Source organism: Mycteria americana, chromosome 5 (genome assembly GCF_035582795.1).
Source record: "Mycteria americana isolate JAX WOST 10 ecotype Jacksonville Zoo and Gardens chromosome 5, USCA_MyAme_1.0, whole genome shotgun sequence".
Classification (NCBI taxonomy): Eukaryota; Metazoa; Chordata; class Aves; order Ciconiiformes; family Ciconiidae; genus Mycteria; species Mycteria americana.
This window is the reverse complement of record NC_134369.1, coordinates 15,517,191-15,535,000: the sequence shown is the minus strand read 5'-3', so window position 1 is coordinate 15,535,000 and position 17,810 is coordinate 15,517,191. Positions and strand designations below refer to the sequence as shown.

Genomic DNA, 17,810 nt, shown 5'->3' with positions numbered 1-17,810 from the left:
TGTTATTTCTTTGAAAGTGCTTGTCTGTGTAAGGGGAGATCTTGTTATTTTGAATCAGTTCAAGAGGAATAGCTTGAAAAAGTACAGAGAGCAATGCATACAGTCTGCTAGTGTTCAGAATATACCTTACCATTTTTTGCATTTCTCTGTGATGAGTGTTTGGAGGAATTTTATCATGTCATATGATCCCTGGTAATAATGTGATGGTAGTCAGTTTTTCACTGAAAACACAGAAATGTCATATTGCAAAAGGACCCAGTGTAATTTTTCTATGCCAAGAAAAGTTGTTAAGGATATATCTTTAGCTGAATAAAGAGGATTCAATTAACCTCGGTACAGCTGCTCTGATTTACAGTGTCTGAGGATCTGACCCATACTTGAAAGTCTGTAACAATTCTATGTCTGTGTCATAATTCCTAGATTAAAAGATACATTTCTTTTCAATTCTATTAGTATTTGGTTTAAAACCACAGACACTGGACTGTCTCGTTGATGGTTCATGGTAGGGATGACAGCCGTACCAGCTAAATATGCCTGTAAAACTGTATGTTCTGTATGGCAATGCTTTTGAAATTGATAATAGAGCTCTCAACAAATGTCCATGAGAAAATGAAACTGTTTGAATCTGTTTTTAGAAGTAATAGGCTGCACATATTATGTACTGTTTGCTTGTCTATTATAAATTATTACCAATAAACGTGAGTGGGAAACTGTTACAAAATATAGCCCTGAGCAAAAATTGACACTGTTTGAGAAGACAAGACTTCTTTACAAATGCAGATCATATGTTTTGTCCTTAAAATATAGGAAAAAATGGGTCAGGGATGAAAACCACAACAAGGCGCTGTGTATTTCAACGGTAAACATAGTGCATCACAAGTTATAATAGAATATTTCAGTATTTTAGCTAAAATCATTTGTAAGGGATCTAACTGAATTTAAATGGTAATGGTAAAAATGTTTAGAATCACTGACAATATTTTAAATTTGCATTTTAGACATTTGGTTTTTTACTTTCTAGTTATTTGGTGACAACTTCATTTGGCTGGTCCTTTGGTTTGTGTGCTGGTTTATGTTTTTCTTTGTATTCTGATAGTTGTGCTTTGTGATGTTCTTTGACACATTTAAAAATATTAACACATAACTTTGAGCACTTGGAAATGTGGAGCAATTCAGAGCCTGGGCACGCTTCACCTTTACCCTTACGATAGATTTTGCTATGCATGTTTCCTTCTCCTTGTTAGAGATCAGATGCTGTATGCCATAATCTACCATAGAAACAGGATAGTTGAGTGTCCTCAGTTATTGCAAATTATTTCTTCCTATTTTGTGGTACTTTGCAGAACTGAAACCAAAAGACAGGGCGAGTTTGTAGTTTCCTTTGCAATTGATGCAGTTTGAGTGCTGTATGCAGAGACTGCATGCTGCTTGATCTCTCCAAGCTCAATGATGAAGTGGTGTAAGTTTTACCTGTGGCAATTACTTTTTAATGTTCTCTGATTCTTTTCAGTGCCTAGTCCAAATACCTTAATGAATTCCTTAAACATACGAAACTTGCATTGGGAAACTGGTTCATATTAAACAATGATTTTGGTTTTTTTTTTTTTTTTTTTACTAGATAACAATGAAAATACTTGATATATGTCATACTAAGAATAAGACTATGAATAACAATGTCTTAGTTATTTTAATTTTTTTTTTAAAGGCAGTTAAAATTGGTAGAGATTTCACCTGTGGATCTTGTGAAAGGATAGGAGGTTCAAAGTCTCAATAAATTGAACTTTAAATTGTTCGTACTACTTAATGGCAACTGAATAGCTTAATTAATAGAGGAGATAATGTTTTGTTTTACTTTATTTGAATTCTTAGACTGTTGCAATTATTTATCTTTTGTCTTCATATTTTCATACTGAAGTAAATTAACATTAAGAAAAAAGGGCCCCATCTACTCCCTCCCATGAAAGCTTGCGCAGCCCAAGCAGCGGAGGGCTTGGGGGGAGAAAGGGAGAAGTTACCGCATTGTTGTTCTTGGCCACGTTGCCAATCAAACAGGGGTATTTCTGAAATATTTCCTGGGTAGTTTCAGCTAGGCACAGTATCTCCTGTAAGCTTTTTCTGAACAGTATGCTGCTTCAGACTACCCTGTCCTTTATCCCAGTAGTAGCTGCAGCTCAGTGGTAAATGAGGTGGTTCCTGTAGGGGTCTGTAAACACATTTTAGGGTTCCCATTGTGCACATATGTAAGGATCACATTGTGTAAGCCTTAGTTCAAAACAAAGAAATATTGTGCACAATGCTGCCTTGTAAAAGCCTGTTTGTAAGGACTCTAACAAAAATCAGAATTTCTCAAAGTTGTAGAGAGTGGGGCATTTTGTCTAGTTTTGTTTTATCTGATGAAAATGCTTGTGACTTTAAAATTGTTGTGGGTCTTTGCTACCTTCCTTTCTTCCTCTGTTCCCACTGACCCATATCCCAATCTGTCCTCCTAAATTTGCTGCTTAGCCCCTTGAAAACAATGCCACAATTAGGAATATCGGCTAGAGCGTATCAGTATTCTAATACGGTGGAAAAGAAGGTGCTCTGTCGTGTGATACAGGGTAATGCACAAGAGCAGCCATCAGTGGCCAAAGCCTGCGAGCAGGCTGTAGCTGGAAAGCCCAGCCTTTCGGTGCTGCCCCCGAGCTCCTGGGGATGCAACACCTGAGACAAGATGCAGGAGGTGTTCTTGGTTATGTGGAGCCTGCATCTTTTCCTCAGCCTCTTCTGCAAGGCTAACAACATATTTAAGCAGTCCTTGTGCCTGCTTTATCCGCAAGGGTTAGGATTACATCTGGCTCTGGTGCAATTGTGCAGTGTGGAAAAAAGCTGCTTGTCCCTTACTGCCATTCTTGAATATTCCTTTGGAGAAAAAAACCATGTCAAAGACCGATTCTCAGCTTTGCATATTTTGCTTTTCTCTCTTCTTTTGTAACTCCTCCAGCACTGGTGAATCTTTAAAAAGTACGTGAAAGTGATGTGCATTTACATCAATAAATGTACAAGAACTTTGCGTATGCATTAGTAGTGGCTGGCATATTGATACAGAAAAGGTAATCCCTGACATCACTCAATAACGCAAGTTTTTCAAGAAGAATTTAAGTTTAGCTTCATTTCTATGAACCAGATGAAAACATTTTTGCAAGTATATATCCTACCTAGGACACTCTTTTACATTTTATAGGATGCCCAGAGCTACTGTAGATATAAAACACAATTTCTGGTTATAAGATCTCTGCATCACCAAAATGCAAATTTCACTCCTGAATATGTAGGCCACTTGCTGAATAACCTAAAGAAATATATGGTGAAAATGTTAGTTCTCACGTATTCATATTACCGCCTTCAAAGGTTTTCCTCAGGTTTTTAATATCCTGAAAGTCCCAGTTCTGAGGCAGTCTGCAGTTCAAACTTCATTTTCGGTTCTTAGAGTGAAGTCATTTAAATAAACAAATAAAAGTGGCACGTCATGCATAGCTTCTGCCAAAGTACGCCATGTGCCAGTTAGAACTGATTTTTATGAATCCTCACATATATGAGTTTCTAATAACAACAATGCAGATACATATGCTTGTCCCTAGCATCTCTGATGACACTTGCAGTACTTTAAATGTGCCCAAGTAACACTCCAGCACGGTTCTGACCTGTGTTTATTTTTAGTATTTCATGAATCACCTTCTTTAGCTGTTTTTCTTTTTCACTTAACGAAAGGCATATAAATCTTATTGCCGAATAACACCAGGATATTTGATAGTAAAAATAAAATCCCTCCTCCTCTTCTTTGTGAATAGCCAGATGGATGTGTTTACCCTTTAGAGAAATTTAGATTTGATATTTTTGTTATGTTTTGTTTTCTTCCTGGTAATTATGTTGGCACTTTGCTGATCCCTAGTTGTGTGTTATTACAATGGAAGGTGACAATTTGATTGTCTTCAGTTGGAGAAACAAGTAATTTTATATTCACCAAGCTGTCAGGTAACAGTACCTCACAGTACTAAGAGCTCCTGGCAATGTGGTTTGGCACCTATATGTAAGTGCTTTGATGCTTGCGTAACCTCTACTGAATCAGAAATATTTTGCCGGCTAGAAATGTTTTTAGACTCGTAGTGTAAGGTTTTTATTAAAAAGGCAATCCGTAACTGAGCTGCAGATCCATTGTTTCATGTTACATGGAGGTACTAATTACGTAGTTTAGTGCAACTGGCTACAGATGAGCCTGAAATTGATACTTCATTTCACTGGCTACTGAGGTGCTCTATTTGACTTAGAAAAGAGAATCAAAAATATGGAGAGGAGGGAGGAGAATGGGGAAGGAGGGGAGAGAAATCTGACTGTAGATAAAATATTTCTGTTCTGAATTAGGTGATGCAGAGAAATGGCACACGACCTTTTCTTTTCACACCTGTAGGATTGAAAATTAACTGTTTAACTCATTATGTGGACTCTTCAGCACCTCCTGAAAACTAACTGTAGGAGGAAAAAAATGTAAGAATACTGTATCTTACCATTGGAGTATGTATCTCATAGAATATTGAAAGGATTTAATGAACCTTTCAAGAACTTATGCCCACCAGGCTTAAGTGTGGTCAGGAAGATTTCTAGTTATTAGAACAAGTTCTGAACTGGCTTTAAGGGGAAAGATAAATGTATTCTTGCCTTTTGTATAAAGTCTCAACTCAAAGTCTAAACATGCTGAAATAAATTCCTCTTAGTATTTTTAGGGATCCTTTATCAAAACCATTTATATAGTCATTCAGCTAAACAATTAAGTCATTCTGTTCCTTAAAAATATGTGAATTAATGCTTATTTATAGCAACCATTGTTTTTTAATTTTATTGTTAATGATTGCTTTTATTTATATTGTATATTCTGTTACTTGCTGCCTAAAACAACACATCCTAATAAGTTGCTGATGGATAAATTCTTGGCACGCTCACTCTTGTTCCCATAGTTATTGGTAAAGATAGCTGGAAGTCAGTACTGCCTTTTTTCTTTTTCTTTTTCCAACAGTAAGAAATTGGATATCCAGAGACACATGGTGTAGTCATAGGACTTTAAAGGCAGTGATCACTGAGAAGCTAATACCAACCAATTAAACAGAGGTGGTTACGTGATGTAACATTATCAGGAGAAACAATTCATGAGTCAAAGCATTCCAGGGCATATGAGCTCCAGTCCAAAGAACAGTCTCAAGCTGTTTAAATAAAGTGACAGCAATATTGTCAGCTAAATATAAACTATAGAAAATATTAACTACAGTGACTGAAGATGAGCACATCCCAGGTGCGAAATGACTATTCTTTCACTGCCCTTTACTGCATTCAATGTGAGTTCACCTTGGGCATTTTCCGTGAAAGTTCCTAGTAGTGAATAAAGAGAATGGAACATTTAACCTACTAGAAAGGTAGGTTGTATTTTTAGCATTTTATGAATCGGAATAAACACTTTGGATTTTCACTGAAAAGTCATCAGGGGCTGCGAGGCTGTTTTGCTGCATCCATTTTAATGTTTTTGACAACTAGATGAATAGACAGGAACTCGTTCCCTAACCCTAATATTTTACTGTGGCGGCACAGCTGAGAAAGTCACTATAATGGCAGAATGTAAGAGAAAGGCTTTCCAAAAAATTCCATTTAGCTCTCACATTATTTGATTACAAATGAGAAGGAATACCCTAAAAATTGTTCCAAACCCTCTGAGCTTTGAGGAAGTCTGAATCTGAAGTCAAACTTTGTGATTTGGATTCATATCTATTAGCAGAAGCGTAATTTGTCTGGATTGGAAAAACGAATGCAAGAATAGCTGTGTGTATCTTGGAAGCCGTGGGTGTATTGCCTAGCTTGATGCTTATTTCAGCTAGAGATTTGGGTGCTCGGTTAACGTTATAGCTGTCACTTCTTGAATCATATTTGCTTCCATCCCCCCCTCTCCTCCCTTTTATTTCCAAGGTGATTCTTGCGACTACCATAAACTCTCTAATCTTGCAATGCTGTTTATGATCTATATGTAACTAATTCTTGTAGTATTCCTGCAAAATGAAGCCGAGGTAGAGCTTGAGCTGATTTGCCTAAGGCCTTGCTGTGACTCAGAGCCAGAGCCAGGAACAGAAATTGGGAGATTCTCTCCCATTTGTCAATTTAGATGGGGTTTGTGCATAGGGATTCATGTTGGGGTGTGGGGCCCCAGGAGAATGGAGTCTTTTAATAACTGTTCATTTGTGTTACTAAGGCTCCTCGAAAACAGATATGAGATTTCATAATTTTAGGAAATAACTGTTTATTCTAAAACGGCAGACAGATTACGGCATTAGATTTACAATGAATTACATTACTGAGTTATGCCTACATAACATTGTTTTACAGGGGCAGAGCTGTGAAATATTTTGGCTATTGGCAAAGCATTTTCATTTTTCTTTAAGTCTGTCTGAACACTACTGTAACTGGTATCTTTATACAGCGAAAATAAAGGTCAGTTTTCCTGAATGTTTAAACTATGGTAAACTGGTTCCCAGCTAGAAATAAGTAAGTTGTTCCGGTAACTTCTATGCAACTATGTCAGCGTACCCCGTTCTACATCAGGCCTGTACTTGTACAGGTGAACTTGCACTGCAAAATAGATTGCATAAAGGATGCTCCATGGGTACGCTCTTGAGTTTCAGAAGGGGTTTGAAGATCCATGAAAGACACAGGGCTACCAAATGATGAGGTGTGCCATAGGTATGAAAAAGGAGGATACTGCGGGCAGTGCAGGCAAAGAAGAGTACACAATGCATTTAATTTATCCCAAAGCTGAGTGCTGATTTGTAATGGAGGGTCCTGTAAGTCACCTTTAGTATTATGAGAGGAGTATGCACATATGTTGCTCTTTTAGAAGGTGGGGAGGGCTAAGACACTGTGGCTGAATTTTACTTGTCATGAACGCCAGGTTAGCATCAAAGTTTAGAAGGAAATATTTAAAAGGTTATGAGTACTTCTAAAAATGGTTTCTCTTAATTTATTTAGTTCTGGAGTCACCAAAGCACTTAGACATGTGCTTAACTTTTTGAAACCGAGTAGTCCAATTTGAAATTAGTGGACTGCTTGCATACTTGCAGTTAATCATGCACTTAAGTACTTTAATCTGGCACTTTGGGGAAAAGGAATGGAGACTGTTCATAAAAGCTCTGTAAGTGAATGTATTTCTAATCTAATCTGATTCCAATCTACTGTTGGAGCTGTAGACCTGGGTTATGTCTATACTGCAGTCACTACAGCAGGATGAATTAGTCCATCTGAGTACCACGCTACTGGAGTAGTTGGAGTGCTATCAGAAACAAGCTTGTTTAAAATTAGGTTGGATATCTCAGCATTACAAAGCAGTCATTTATGTGGCTGCAGTGTGGACATGCCTTTAGGTTTATGAATGCTTTGTGAGGGTGGAGCAGAGCAGAAGCTAGAGTCTCCAGCCAACTACAAGTCTGCTTTGTCATATATCTTGCTGTTATTGCTTAGTTTATATGCTTTTGAAATAGTGTCTGGGCTATCACATTGTTATTATCTGTGTTAATACTTTGTGGCTTGATTCTGAAATGTCTAGCAGCTAAAACTCCAGGTCTAGCCATAATTTCCATTGTAGCATTTAATCATTTGAGCAGTCAGCAGGGATGGAAGATTTTAGGCTTTGGAAGCCTTTCGTGTCAGGAATATCATCTAATTGTTTCGAAAAAGAAGATATACATTGTTTGAAGAATTTGAGACCACAGAAAAACCTTAGACAAAAAAAAAGGTATTCTTATTTGTATTTAGACAGGTATGACACTCATGGTCTGTAGGAAAAAAGGAAAACTGATGTTTTGACAATCTGACTGGCAGTCTTCATTAGAGCAGAGAGAATGTCTTCTCTGGATTAAAATAAAAAAATCATATCAGATATATAGAGAATGGAGCTGTTTGGGACTGTGTTTAGTTTTGCATAGGTAAAAAACCCTTAGCAGTTCCATTTTAGCTTTACTACCTCGGTATCGAGGCTGACTGAAATTGGGGTCCAATTCCTCAGCTTTACTGAGGTTTTGATAAATGATCCCGTTCTTTTTCTGTCTTGAGTTCAAAATGAGTTAGAATTTAGACTAGTTTTGGAAAATCCAAATCAAGATTTATTTAATTCTCAAAGTTGAGTAGGTGATAGGACTTCAGATAATTAGGGCCTTTTTGAACTTTTTTTTCCTACCCATTAGGTATATTTTCCACCTTTAGTGATTGCTGTGTTCAGCTAATCTGTCAATTTAACCAAAGCAACAATTTCACAATGTAGTTTTCTTTCTGATTGTGTGCTGTGTAATCAATATACTGATATAATGTGAGTGTAATTTCCTCTCTTATTTTATCTCCACTGCACAGTATTATAAATAAACAGCTAAAAAAGAAAAAAGAAAGAAAAGCACCAAACAAATCTGTTGCATCTTCTTTTAAGATTGTACCACTGTAGACACTTGTTCTAGTAAAGTAGAATTGGACCCACTTGATTGCATTTAAATTTTTCATGCTTCAGCAGTTTGTCTGGGAGCACAGTAAAGAAAACCCCCCGAGCGAGGATAGTTTAGAATAATAGAACTTGATTTTGTGTATTATAGCGGCACCATTTGCGCTGCTGTAGTTAGGGTTGTGTCAGCACTTCCATTATAAACCCCTGTTTGCAGGGGTTATAACTAGGGAGATATTTTTTATCAGAAACTTTTTAAAAAACCATTTGAGTGAATTTAATTGATAATAGGAGAAAAAATAAAATATAATGGAAATTAGTAAATTTCTGATACCTTTTACAAGCCTTATTTATTATGAATATTGATTTTTTTTTTTTCCTCTCGCCAGGGATTTTAGCAAATGCTTTTTTAATATTTTAAATGTAAAATTGGGAAGTTATTATGGCTTAAAATTTGACTGCTATTCATACTCATATTTTACCATTAAAACATTTTAACACAACAACCTGTTCTATGGTTTAATGTTATCGTAAACGTAAACTACTGAAATAGGCCGGATTCTTCTCCCTCTGAATTTGATGAGACCTTGAAGTTATTGGCCGAACTCCGCCTTTGGACCTGATGGAGTTCTGTGTACAGAATTCTCCCATCTAAGTAAAACCAAACAGGTAACGAGTAAAAACCTGCCTGAAGTAATTGAGTGGATAACACCTGGTCGCAGAGTTTATATTTACTCTGTTTTACTGATTATAAACCCAGGCATAATCAATATTTGGTGCATAGCCTGGCACGCTCAGAAGACATGTACACATGAGGTATATTGATTGAGTTAATGATTGTGCTGGGAAAAGAAGGTGGAGGGCTTCATCTAGTAGGGTCCTACATCTCTGTCCCTTTTACCCCAATGTTTAAAATCTAGCAACCGAAAACCTGAAAGGTACCATTTAAGTGCTGACCTCTGACCACAATTAATGCGCTAAATCTTGCTGTTTTAACAAAGGTTTTGGGGAAAATAGAAGCGAAACACACCCCTAAAGATTATGTCATGAGGAGAGCAAGTACCTGGGAGGCCTGCCTGAGCTTGTCTTTCTTTTCAGGCTCCAGGACTATAGGTAACTGAGTAAAGTGCAGTCTGAAAACGTGTCTGACCATAATGCAGCAGTGGAGAAGAGGGGCAGGTGGAGCTAGAAAGCATTTGAAGCCGCTCTCTTAGTCTAGTACAGAAAAAAGTTGCTGGGCATGGCTTGAGTTTATTAGTGAATGCGACTCTGTCAATATAATTTTATTTTTAAGGTTAACAGAGTCCTCTTTTCTCTATGTAATCAACTTACAGAGCAGAACATGAAAAGAGGTTTTTATTGAATTGTGTTTAAAACATCGTGAATAAGAGGAAAGTATATTAGTGTATATGGCAAAGAAAAAGTGTTTCCCCTATAGTGCATTACCAGTAGATAGCTTTACTGAATGGTCACTTGAGGAAATACCAAAAGCCTGTTTATGAAATAGAGGTGAAGCCTTTCTAGACTAATTATATTCAGCATGTAATTTCTAAACTTCAGTCTGAATTTTGATTTTCAATTAACATTCCCAATTTGAAGATAATTTTCTATTTAATGTAATTGCAGGAAATAATTTATTGGCTGATTAAGACTGAGGGCCCAGCCTTCCTTAAGAAAACAGTCCCTAACAAACCAGCCTTTAAAGCCAACTTGTAGCTTTGGACAGATTCAGCCTATTTTTGCAGCTGCAGAGTTGTGTTTAATTAGGATTGTGCACTATTATTCATTGGTGCAGTTTGCAGTTGAAATTATTCTTAAGAGACATTTTCATTTCTAGTTTTGTGTCATGATTAATTTATGGTGAAGAAACAGCCATAGCTATTGCTTTTCACAGAAGCTCGTTCAGTTTGAAACAGGAACGAGATCTGCTGAGAAGGTGAAAGAAAGGAAAATCCTTTATTTTGACTTTCAGTTTTCATGTGTGGTGTTCAAATTGCATAGAGCTTTGACTTATATTTTGATGTGAGTGAGTATATTAACATGACCATTTTAATGAGAAAAGGGAAAGTGAACCTTTTATTTTGTCTTGGATCACAGTAATTATGAACCAGAACCTTTTGAAGTATGTACAATAATGCCGGTTGCTGAACTCTTGGCATGTTCTCTGTAGCATCAACACAAATTCTTTAGCGTAGTAAGAATGTAATACACAGTTTAAATTCCTCAGTTCTGCTTATTGGCAGCATTAATATTGGACTCCCACTTAGACATAGGCTTCCCTAAAGAAAATGCAAACCTTTTTTTCCCCACCAGTATCGAGTTTAAGAGGCCGGATTATCTCTATTTACAGAGTAGTTATTCTAAATAGGTATCAGTGTTTTAATATGTTCCAAAGCACTTCAAAGCTTGTAATACTTTCATATAGAACTGTACATAATTAGATTAGTTGATCCTATATTAATTTTTTTTTCACTGTAGGATACTAAATCTGAACTTCCTCATTAATTGTGAGAAATTTAGCATTAGCTGTTAAATCCTATGTGAAACACAGGCTGCTACATAAAAACTACTGTTTAAATTGGAATTAACTTAATTATTTTTCTTTGCACTTGATATTTCCTTCACTGTAATATTCATGAAAGCATGTGACAGATTTGTAAATTTAACCGTTAGTCTCAGATTTCCAGACCCTTTAATCAGTATTTATTTGTCTGTAGAAACAGTACTAGCAAGTTAATGATTTGCTAATTTGAAAAATGCTCATGTGGTTTCCTATGTTAACTGATTTGTGCATTTTTAAAGAAATGGTATGAAATCAATTATTGTTAAAAAGCAATTAAGGTGAAGATCTTATTCCTGAGTTTCTCAGCAATTTCAGTGTCAAGGATATTCTAAAGTTACTAAAACCTGAGAAAATAGCTGATATATTTTAGCTGTCTTCTTTCAGATATATTAATGATTGTTTTAACAGTTGCAGTTAATCTTATTAGAAATTTTAAACAAAGTGTTTTCAGATTTTGAGTTGAAGTCAGTTATGTTTTCATATAAGTGCAGAAACTGTGGTGAAAGCTGTGTTTGCATATGAGATGGTAGTAAGAGGCCATTATTAGGAAAAGACATTTAACATAAATCAATGCATTTATTCATTACACTTTTAAGTAATTTAAAGTAATTTGTTGAGCTATATCCTGTACTTGATGCCTAATATGAAATGAAACATAATTATTTTAGATTTTTAGTTCAAACTGTAAAAGATTATTCAGATATTATCCATCCATTCAATAAACCATGCAGTTTTAGAACACTTTTCACATGAATGTCTCAAAACACTTTCCAAAAGGTAAAACTGGGTAAAAATGTTAAACAGGTTAAGAGTAGATGCAGCTTTAAACACACAGCAAAAGAACTTACTTAGCAGAATTTGAAATTGATTTAAAAATTCTAATCTGTGTAGAAAACAGCTTCTGCTTGCAAGGAATGAGGTTAGGAAGGCATGATGGACTCTCTCATTTAAACATTTGCTTATAACCTTCAGATTTCTCATGGGAGTAAGAGTTTAAAGACTTGAACTCCTATGCAAAATCAACATGAAAATACCAATAAAATCACTACTTTTTTATGGCTGGAGAAAATTATATTGTTTGACAAGTCTAAATGAATAGAATGACATCATATAACTTAACTCTGACCTTGACTTGGCATCAGTGAATACTTTATCTCAGTGTTCTGGATCCAGATCCCCCAAACCCATACTTTTTAGAGTACTTTTGTCGACTGCATATGATTAATTTTAACTGCTGTAGGCAAGTGTGCCTCCTATCTGGTTTGTTTAGAGGACTGTTTTGAGCTTGACTTTTTTCGTTTAACACCAATGTTTTCTTTTTGTCTGCTTTTCTTGTTTTGTAGAAGAATGTCTTCCAAGCAGGCTACCTCTCCATTTGCATGTGCAGCTGATGGAGAGGAAAAAATGACCCAGGACTTAGCATCACGAGACAAGGAAGAGGGCAACAGTGATCAGCATGCGACCTCTCATCTGCCTCTACATAATGTAATGCACAACAAACCTCACTCTGAGGAGCTACCAACTCTGGTCACGACCATACAACAAGATCCTGAGTGGGATGGAGTCATCTCAGCCCAACACAGAATGGTGAGTTTCACAGTGGCTTTCTAATTTAGTATTATAAAGACTGTTCAATTCCATTTTGAAAGACATGTTCAGTACAATCCTTCATGGGTAACAAAACCAAATGTTAAAGTGTTGGTGTTAGTGACGGGTCAACATCAATATGGTGTAAATTACAATTGTATAATCTTCTTAAGTATACAAGTCTATATGAATGAGGTCATTTGATGAGTTCACCTTCGGAAAGGAAATGCATCTATTTATCATGTTTTCATTAATACCTTGATTTATGTCATAACCTCTCTAGCTCATATATTCAAGCATTAATTTCTGACAGGAGGATGTAGCTCACAACTGTTTGTCATCTTCAAAGTGTTGTGCTGAAGGAAGAAACTTTAATGTATTTTTTTGCTTGTCTCTTAGAAATAGAACCCACCAAATCTAGAATATTACTGCTTTACACCACAACAAAGAAGCTGGCATTTTAGGTGACACAACCATCCTGCTGTATTTATAGCAAATCACAACTTTTTGTGAGGGGGAAAAGTGTTTATGAGTAACTATGTCATGTTCTTCTGCTCTAGATGACCAGTTTGTAAATAGGTGAGGTTAGCAATGATCAGAATTATTATCTGTATTCTCTTCAGTAGCCTAGATAAAATTATTTTGCAGTTGTAATTCTGTCTCTGCATCCCCAAAACTCTGCAATAAATGGGCAGACTGAATGAAGACTGAATGGGCATAGCATCTCTATCAATTTGTTTTCCTTGCATGTGTTCCTGAGGAACAGAATTAAGGTACAGCCAGGTGTTCTGTAAATTTAGAATATCATAATTCCAGACTCTCCATAAAGTGACTTTCACAGATGTTAAATTCACACAGTTAGTTTAAAAATAATTTTTTTCATCAAATTTCTTCTGTACATTTATTAAATGTCTATGAGCGGATTTTTTTCAGCAAGTAATTTTTTTTTTCAGTAAGAATCAGCAGCTTTCAATAAGGTTAAAAATGATTGTAGAATTTTTTTTTGACAGCTCTAACAGTAATGAACTTATTTCAGGTTTGACTAGAAATAATAATTTAATGCATTAATCGACATAGATACTGGAATTCTTCACGCATATTGTGATGCCTGGAACTAATTAAGTAATAGTACTGCAATAATATCTATTTTGTTAATATAGCGGGGTTTTTTCTTTCTAAAATCCAATTGATTCAAAAGATTAAACCAAACCAGAAAAATGCTACCTAGTCCGTAATGCACAATTTAATCCAGTGAAGAACTTTCTGTCAGGCCTGAAATATTCCTAAGTATTTGGGCTACTGTCATGAAGAAGGCAACATTTCAACTGTAAACATGGCTTTAAAGAAAAATGATTATAGGTTAGTAATTTGGCAAGGTAGGTTGTAAGTTGTATATATGACTTCTACGCAGAATTCTCAGATGGAACCTCATTTTGGATGGAGAGTCACCCTTTTGCCCAAGTCGTGCGATAAGCACATCAGAATAATTTTGACTTCTATGTTATCAGCAGGACAAGCGGGATGCAGACTAGAAAGGATTGATCAAGTCTGTTGATGAAAAAAATAAATCTGTTAATTCATCAGCTACTTTCCTATTCATTCAGAGAAGCATGCGCACTCTGGGAATGTCAGTCTTAGGACACCAATAACATTGATGAAATGACTCTGTGTCCCAGAGAGAACGGAACTCCTAGCCTCTAGGAGTCCCTCAAAGCATTGGTTTTGATTCAGGCTGTTCCTTGGACCTGGAGTAATGCTTAAGCCAAAATGATAGAACCTCTTGCAGTGTGATCAGTTGTACTCATTTCTAGCGCTCTGAAGTGGGTTTACACTTCCAGCAACAGAGTGCAATCTCTGTATTCTTTCTTAATGCTACACTATTATGTTAATGCTTGCTGTACCTCTGGACAGGCATGAATCAATACCCAGCTTATCATGTTTCAGAACAGGTGCATAAACTTTGCTTGAGTGACTTAGCACTCTGGGTTTCCTCTCTCCTTTTTTCAGTAAATACTCCATCATATATGTAGATGAATGTCCTGAAAATCATTAGGAGTTTCTGCAGTTCCCTTGGGTTAAATCTGGTGGTGGATGTATGTCATCCTTATTTAGGTAGCTCTCAGCTAAACCAAGCAGATTTTTTTCCCAGCTCAAAGCTGGGTATAATTTACAAGGCTTGGCTAGAAGTGCAAACTGAAGTTCTATAGGCATGCTGTTTGGTTGCACTTAAAAGAGATTTAAGATGTACAGAGCAAGGTTCCAGTGTATTTACAGTTTAGGTGAGTTAGATGACTAATTAGATCACAACAGTGAAGTGGTGAAAAAAATTTTTTCTCCTTGAGGGACTGTCATTTAGGGTAACTTGTTTGATTTTTTTTTAATTATTATTCTTTTTTTCCTCCCTTATTTATGTCCTTCATGAGCAAATCTTTAAGCCTCAATTAATTGCATAAAGTTTCTCTGAAACACCTTAGTCTCCAAGCAGATATCAATATTGCTAAGAAAGAATTCAGAGGCATCTGCAGTTTTCCTGATGAAGGCAATTTCATACTCCTTTAAGGGAGGATAGGAGTTTCTTTCCAGAAAGACAACTTCCAGAAGGTGGATTGGACAATTTTGAGATAGGTGCTGTGGTAGTGACCACTTAATAAAACCAAATTCCCAGAAGGTAAGCGCTTTCTGACCTTTCCCAGACGGATCCTTTCAAAGCAGATTTGAAGAAGCACCTGCTCATACCATTTACACTGAAAGTAAAGACAGTAGTGCTGTCATTAAAATGCATCAATAATGTGTGTTGTCTAGTTATAAGATAGTAAATTCAAGGAATGCTGTGTCGACATATGGGGAGGAAAAATTTCTCTTTTATGTGGTACCTAATTAAGGGCACAATCCTGCATCCTTTGTGCCCTTAAAACTACTAAGTAGTTCACTGGAATTTGTGAGAGCACACAGTGTGCATCGTAACATGCTACGAGGGCCATACAGATCTTAGGTGAAAAAAAAGATACTGTAGTAGGGCAATTTGACTGAAAAAAAGATTGAGTTTTTCCCCAGCATTTCTGGTATGCAGCACTTTCTGTAATGTAAGATACCTTTAAACTACATTGTGTATTATCATAAAAAAACCACACTGGCTAGAAATGTTTTCAAACTTTCACTCCCTTTTGATATCAGGCATTGCTTTCCACTGAGCCCTTTGTGTATTCTGAATGTCTGGAAGCCAAAATATTTTGTTTTAACTCCCACTCTATAGTATTTCCCAGCTGTGTACTTATATGGTGTAATAAAAGGATTTAACAAATGGGAAATAGCAGCTGCATTTGGAAATTCCCTTTGTGCTCCCTTTTCATTTGACAGATTCAGCAATGTGTAACAACTGTAACGTCAGACCTGCAATGACTTACACTGCAAGTATCGTATCACCAGCCAATTTGATGTTACAGTGGGGAGAAAATAAAACAACCGAAAGATTTCTGTAATTTCATATTGCTGAGCTGAAAAGATTATACGTGTATTTCTAACTGTAACTTAACATAAAAATACCCGGATATATGGGTATTGCTGCCTGTAGTTCTACTAGAAAATAAAATCTATTTTAGGCTAAGGACGTATCTGTTTGCTGCCGAGTAAACTGTAGGAAAGAGGGCAAAGTGGTACTAAGATAATGAGGAAACTATTCTGCTTTCTCCCATGGACAGTGAGTAGCAGGCAAGAAATACAGTCAAATTTTTAGACTGCATCCAACACCTGGCTCTCTTGGGGCAACAGACTGAGAGAGGATGAGGGAGGAAAGCTAACAACACTTACCTTTGCTAAATTTAATAGTAATGGAATTGTTGTATCCCAAGGATATGTTTACAAGTAAATACGTAAAGAAATGGAGAATCATAGTTTGTGCTTTGTTCACTGGGGAACCAGGAATGGTCCTCATCTTCATATAGAGCCCCGCACAGCTTGTGAGGTAAATTATGAAGGGTTTTTATTTTTGCTCTGAAATATCAGGTGAAAGCAGTGCCAACAACAAGATACAGAATTAGATGGACAAGTGGCCTGATCTTCTTTGAGGAATGGGATGGTGTATTCCCATGGCTGTAAAGGCTAGGCGTGGGCCTCGTGAACAATAAATTTGAGCAGCTTTAACCTAATGAAATCTGGCATCTTTCTCCAAATCGCAGAATTCCCACCCCCGCCCCCCACAGTAAAAAGAAGAGAGAGGCAAATTCTGTTCCCATCCCCATTCCCAATACAACAATATGGTAACAGACAGGGTTTGTGAAGGACTCCCAGGCACTGTGCCGATCACTATACATGATGATGTATCACTGTGACGCTCACTGTGCGCTTTTCTTTTCCCACTGATGTTCCCCCCCTGCCCACCACCATAAAGGGTATACAGACAGCATGTGCATGCACAGAATGAGGGCATCCACATCTTTTTTTCTCTACTGTTACTTGGAATGATGCAGTGAGAGACTGTTACATGGAACCACAGCAGCAAGTCAAGTCTAAAGGATGGGTGTTATTTCTCTGTGACAGGAAAAACAAACACATATACATATACAAATACAAGTTAATTACCTCCAAATATATGCTAGTTTTCCCATACATTTTGTAATGTCATTCAGAGACCCCTTAGATTTAGAAATGAGATGTATCTCATTGGATTTTATCTCAAATGGCAACATCGACATATATTTCATAGTTATGTCAAGTCTCTGTCTTGTGTTGACTTCTTGCCAAGAGTGAAAGGCTTGCTACCTTTCCACTGGGTCTGCACATACGTCTCAGCAGTACTGATAGCAGGTTTGTATATGAAGCAGGAAAAGTGAAGATCTCTTAATGCCACATGTATTTGTTCCTTTAAAAATAATTTTAAATCACTAAGTATCAAATTTAACTTTATATAGCTTTAGCAAAACTAGTGGCATCAGAAAGGCAGAAATAGGTGGTATCCTGAGGGTCTTAATGTTTCAGTGCTTACTATCTCCACATAAACCAAGCACAATCCTGTCGCTCCCTACCCCCTCTTGTTGTTCACTTCTCTTGTTGAAAGTTCTTCCCTTTAAGGAAAATAAACTCAGGTTTTTAGGAAAGATCGTTGAAAAAAGTTTACACATGCTAAACACTGTGAATTTGTTTTTATATAAATTAATGGCTTCAAATTCT

At 36.5% G+C, this 17,810-nt stretch overlaps 1 protein-coding gene across 10 annotated transcripts in view; it reads left to right on the top strand.

Moving 5' to 3' along the window:
* SOX6 (SRY-box transcription factor 6) overlaps window positions 1–17,810 on the top strand; it is a 379,444-nt gene that overhangs the window by 130,243 nt on the left and 231,391 nt on the right. For 8 of the 10 annotated variants that reach the window (XM_075502220.1, XM_075502218.1, XM_075502219.1 and 5 more), the window contains one exon: window positions 12,401–12,644. In XM_075502220.1, coding sequence (XP_075358335.1) covers window positions 12,405–12,644 — 240 coding nt within the window. In that variant the 5' untranslated portion in view covers window positions 12,401–12,404. Of the gene's footprint in view, window positions 1–4,398; window positions 4,522–12,400; window positions 12,645–17,810 lie in introns of all 10 variants that reach the window. The other 2 variants (XM_075502213.1, XM_075502214.1) reach the window with 1 other exon arrangement.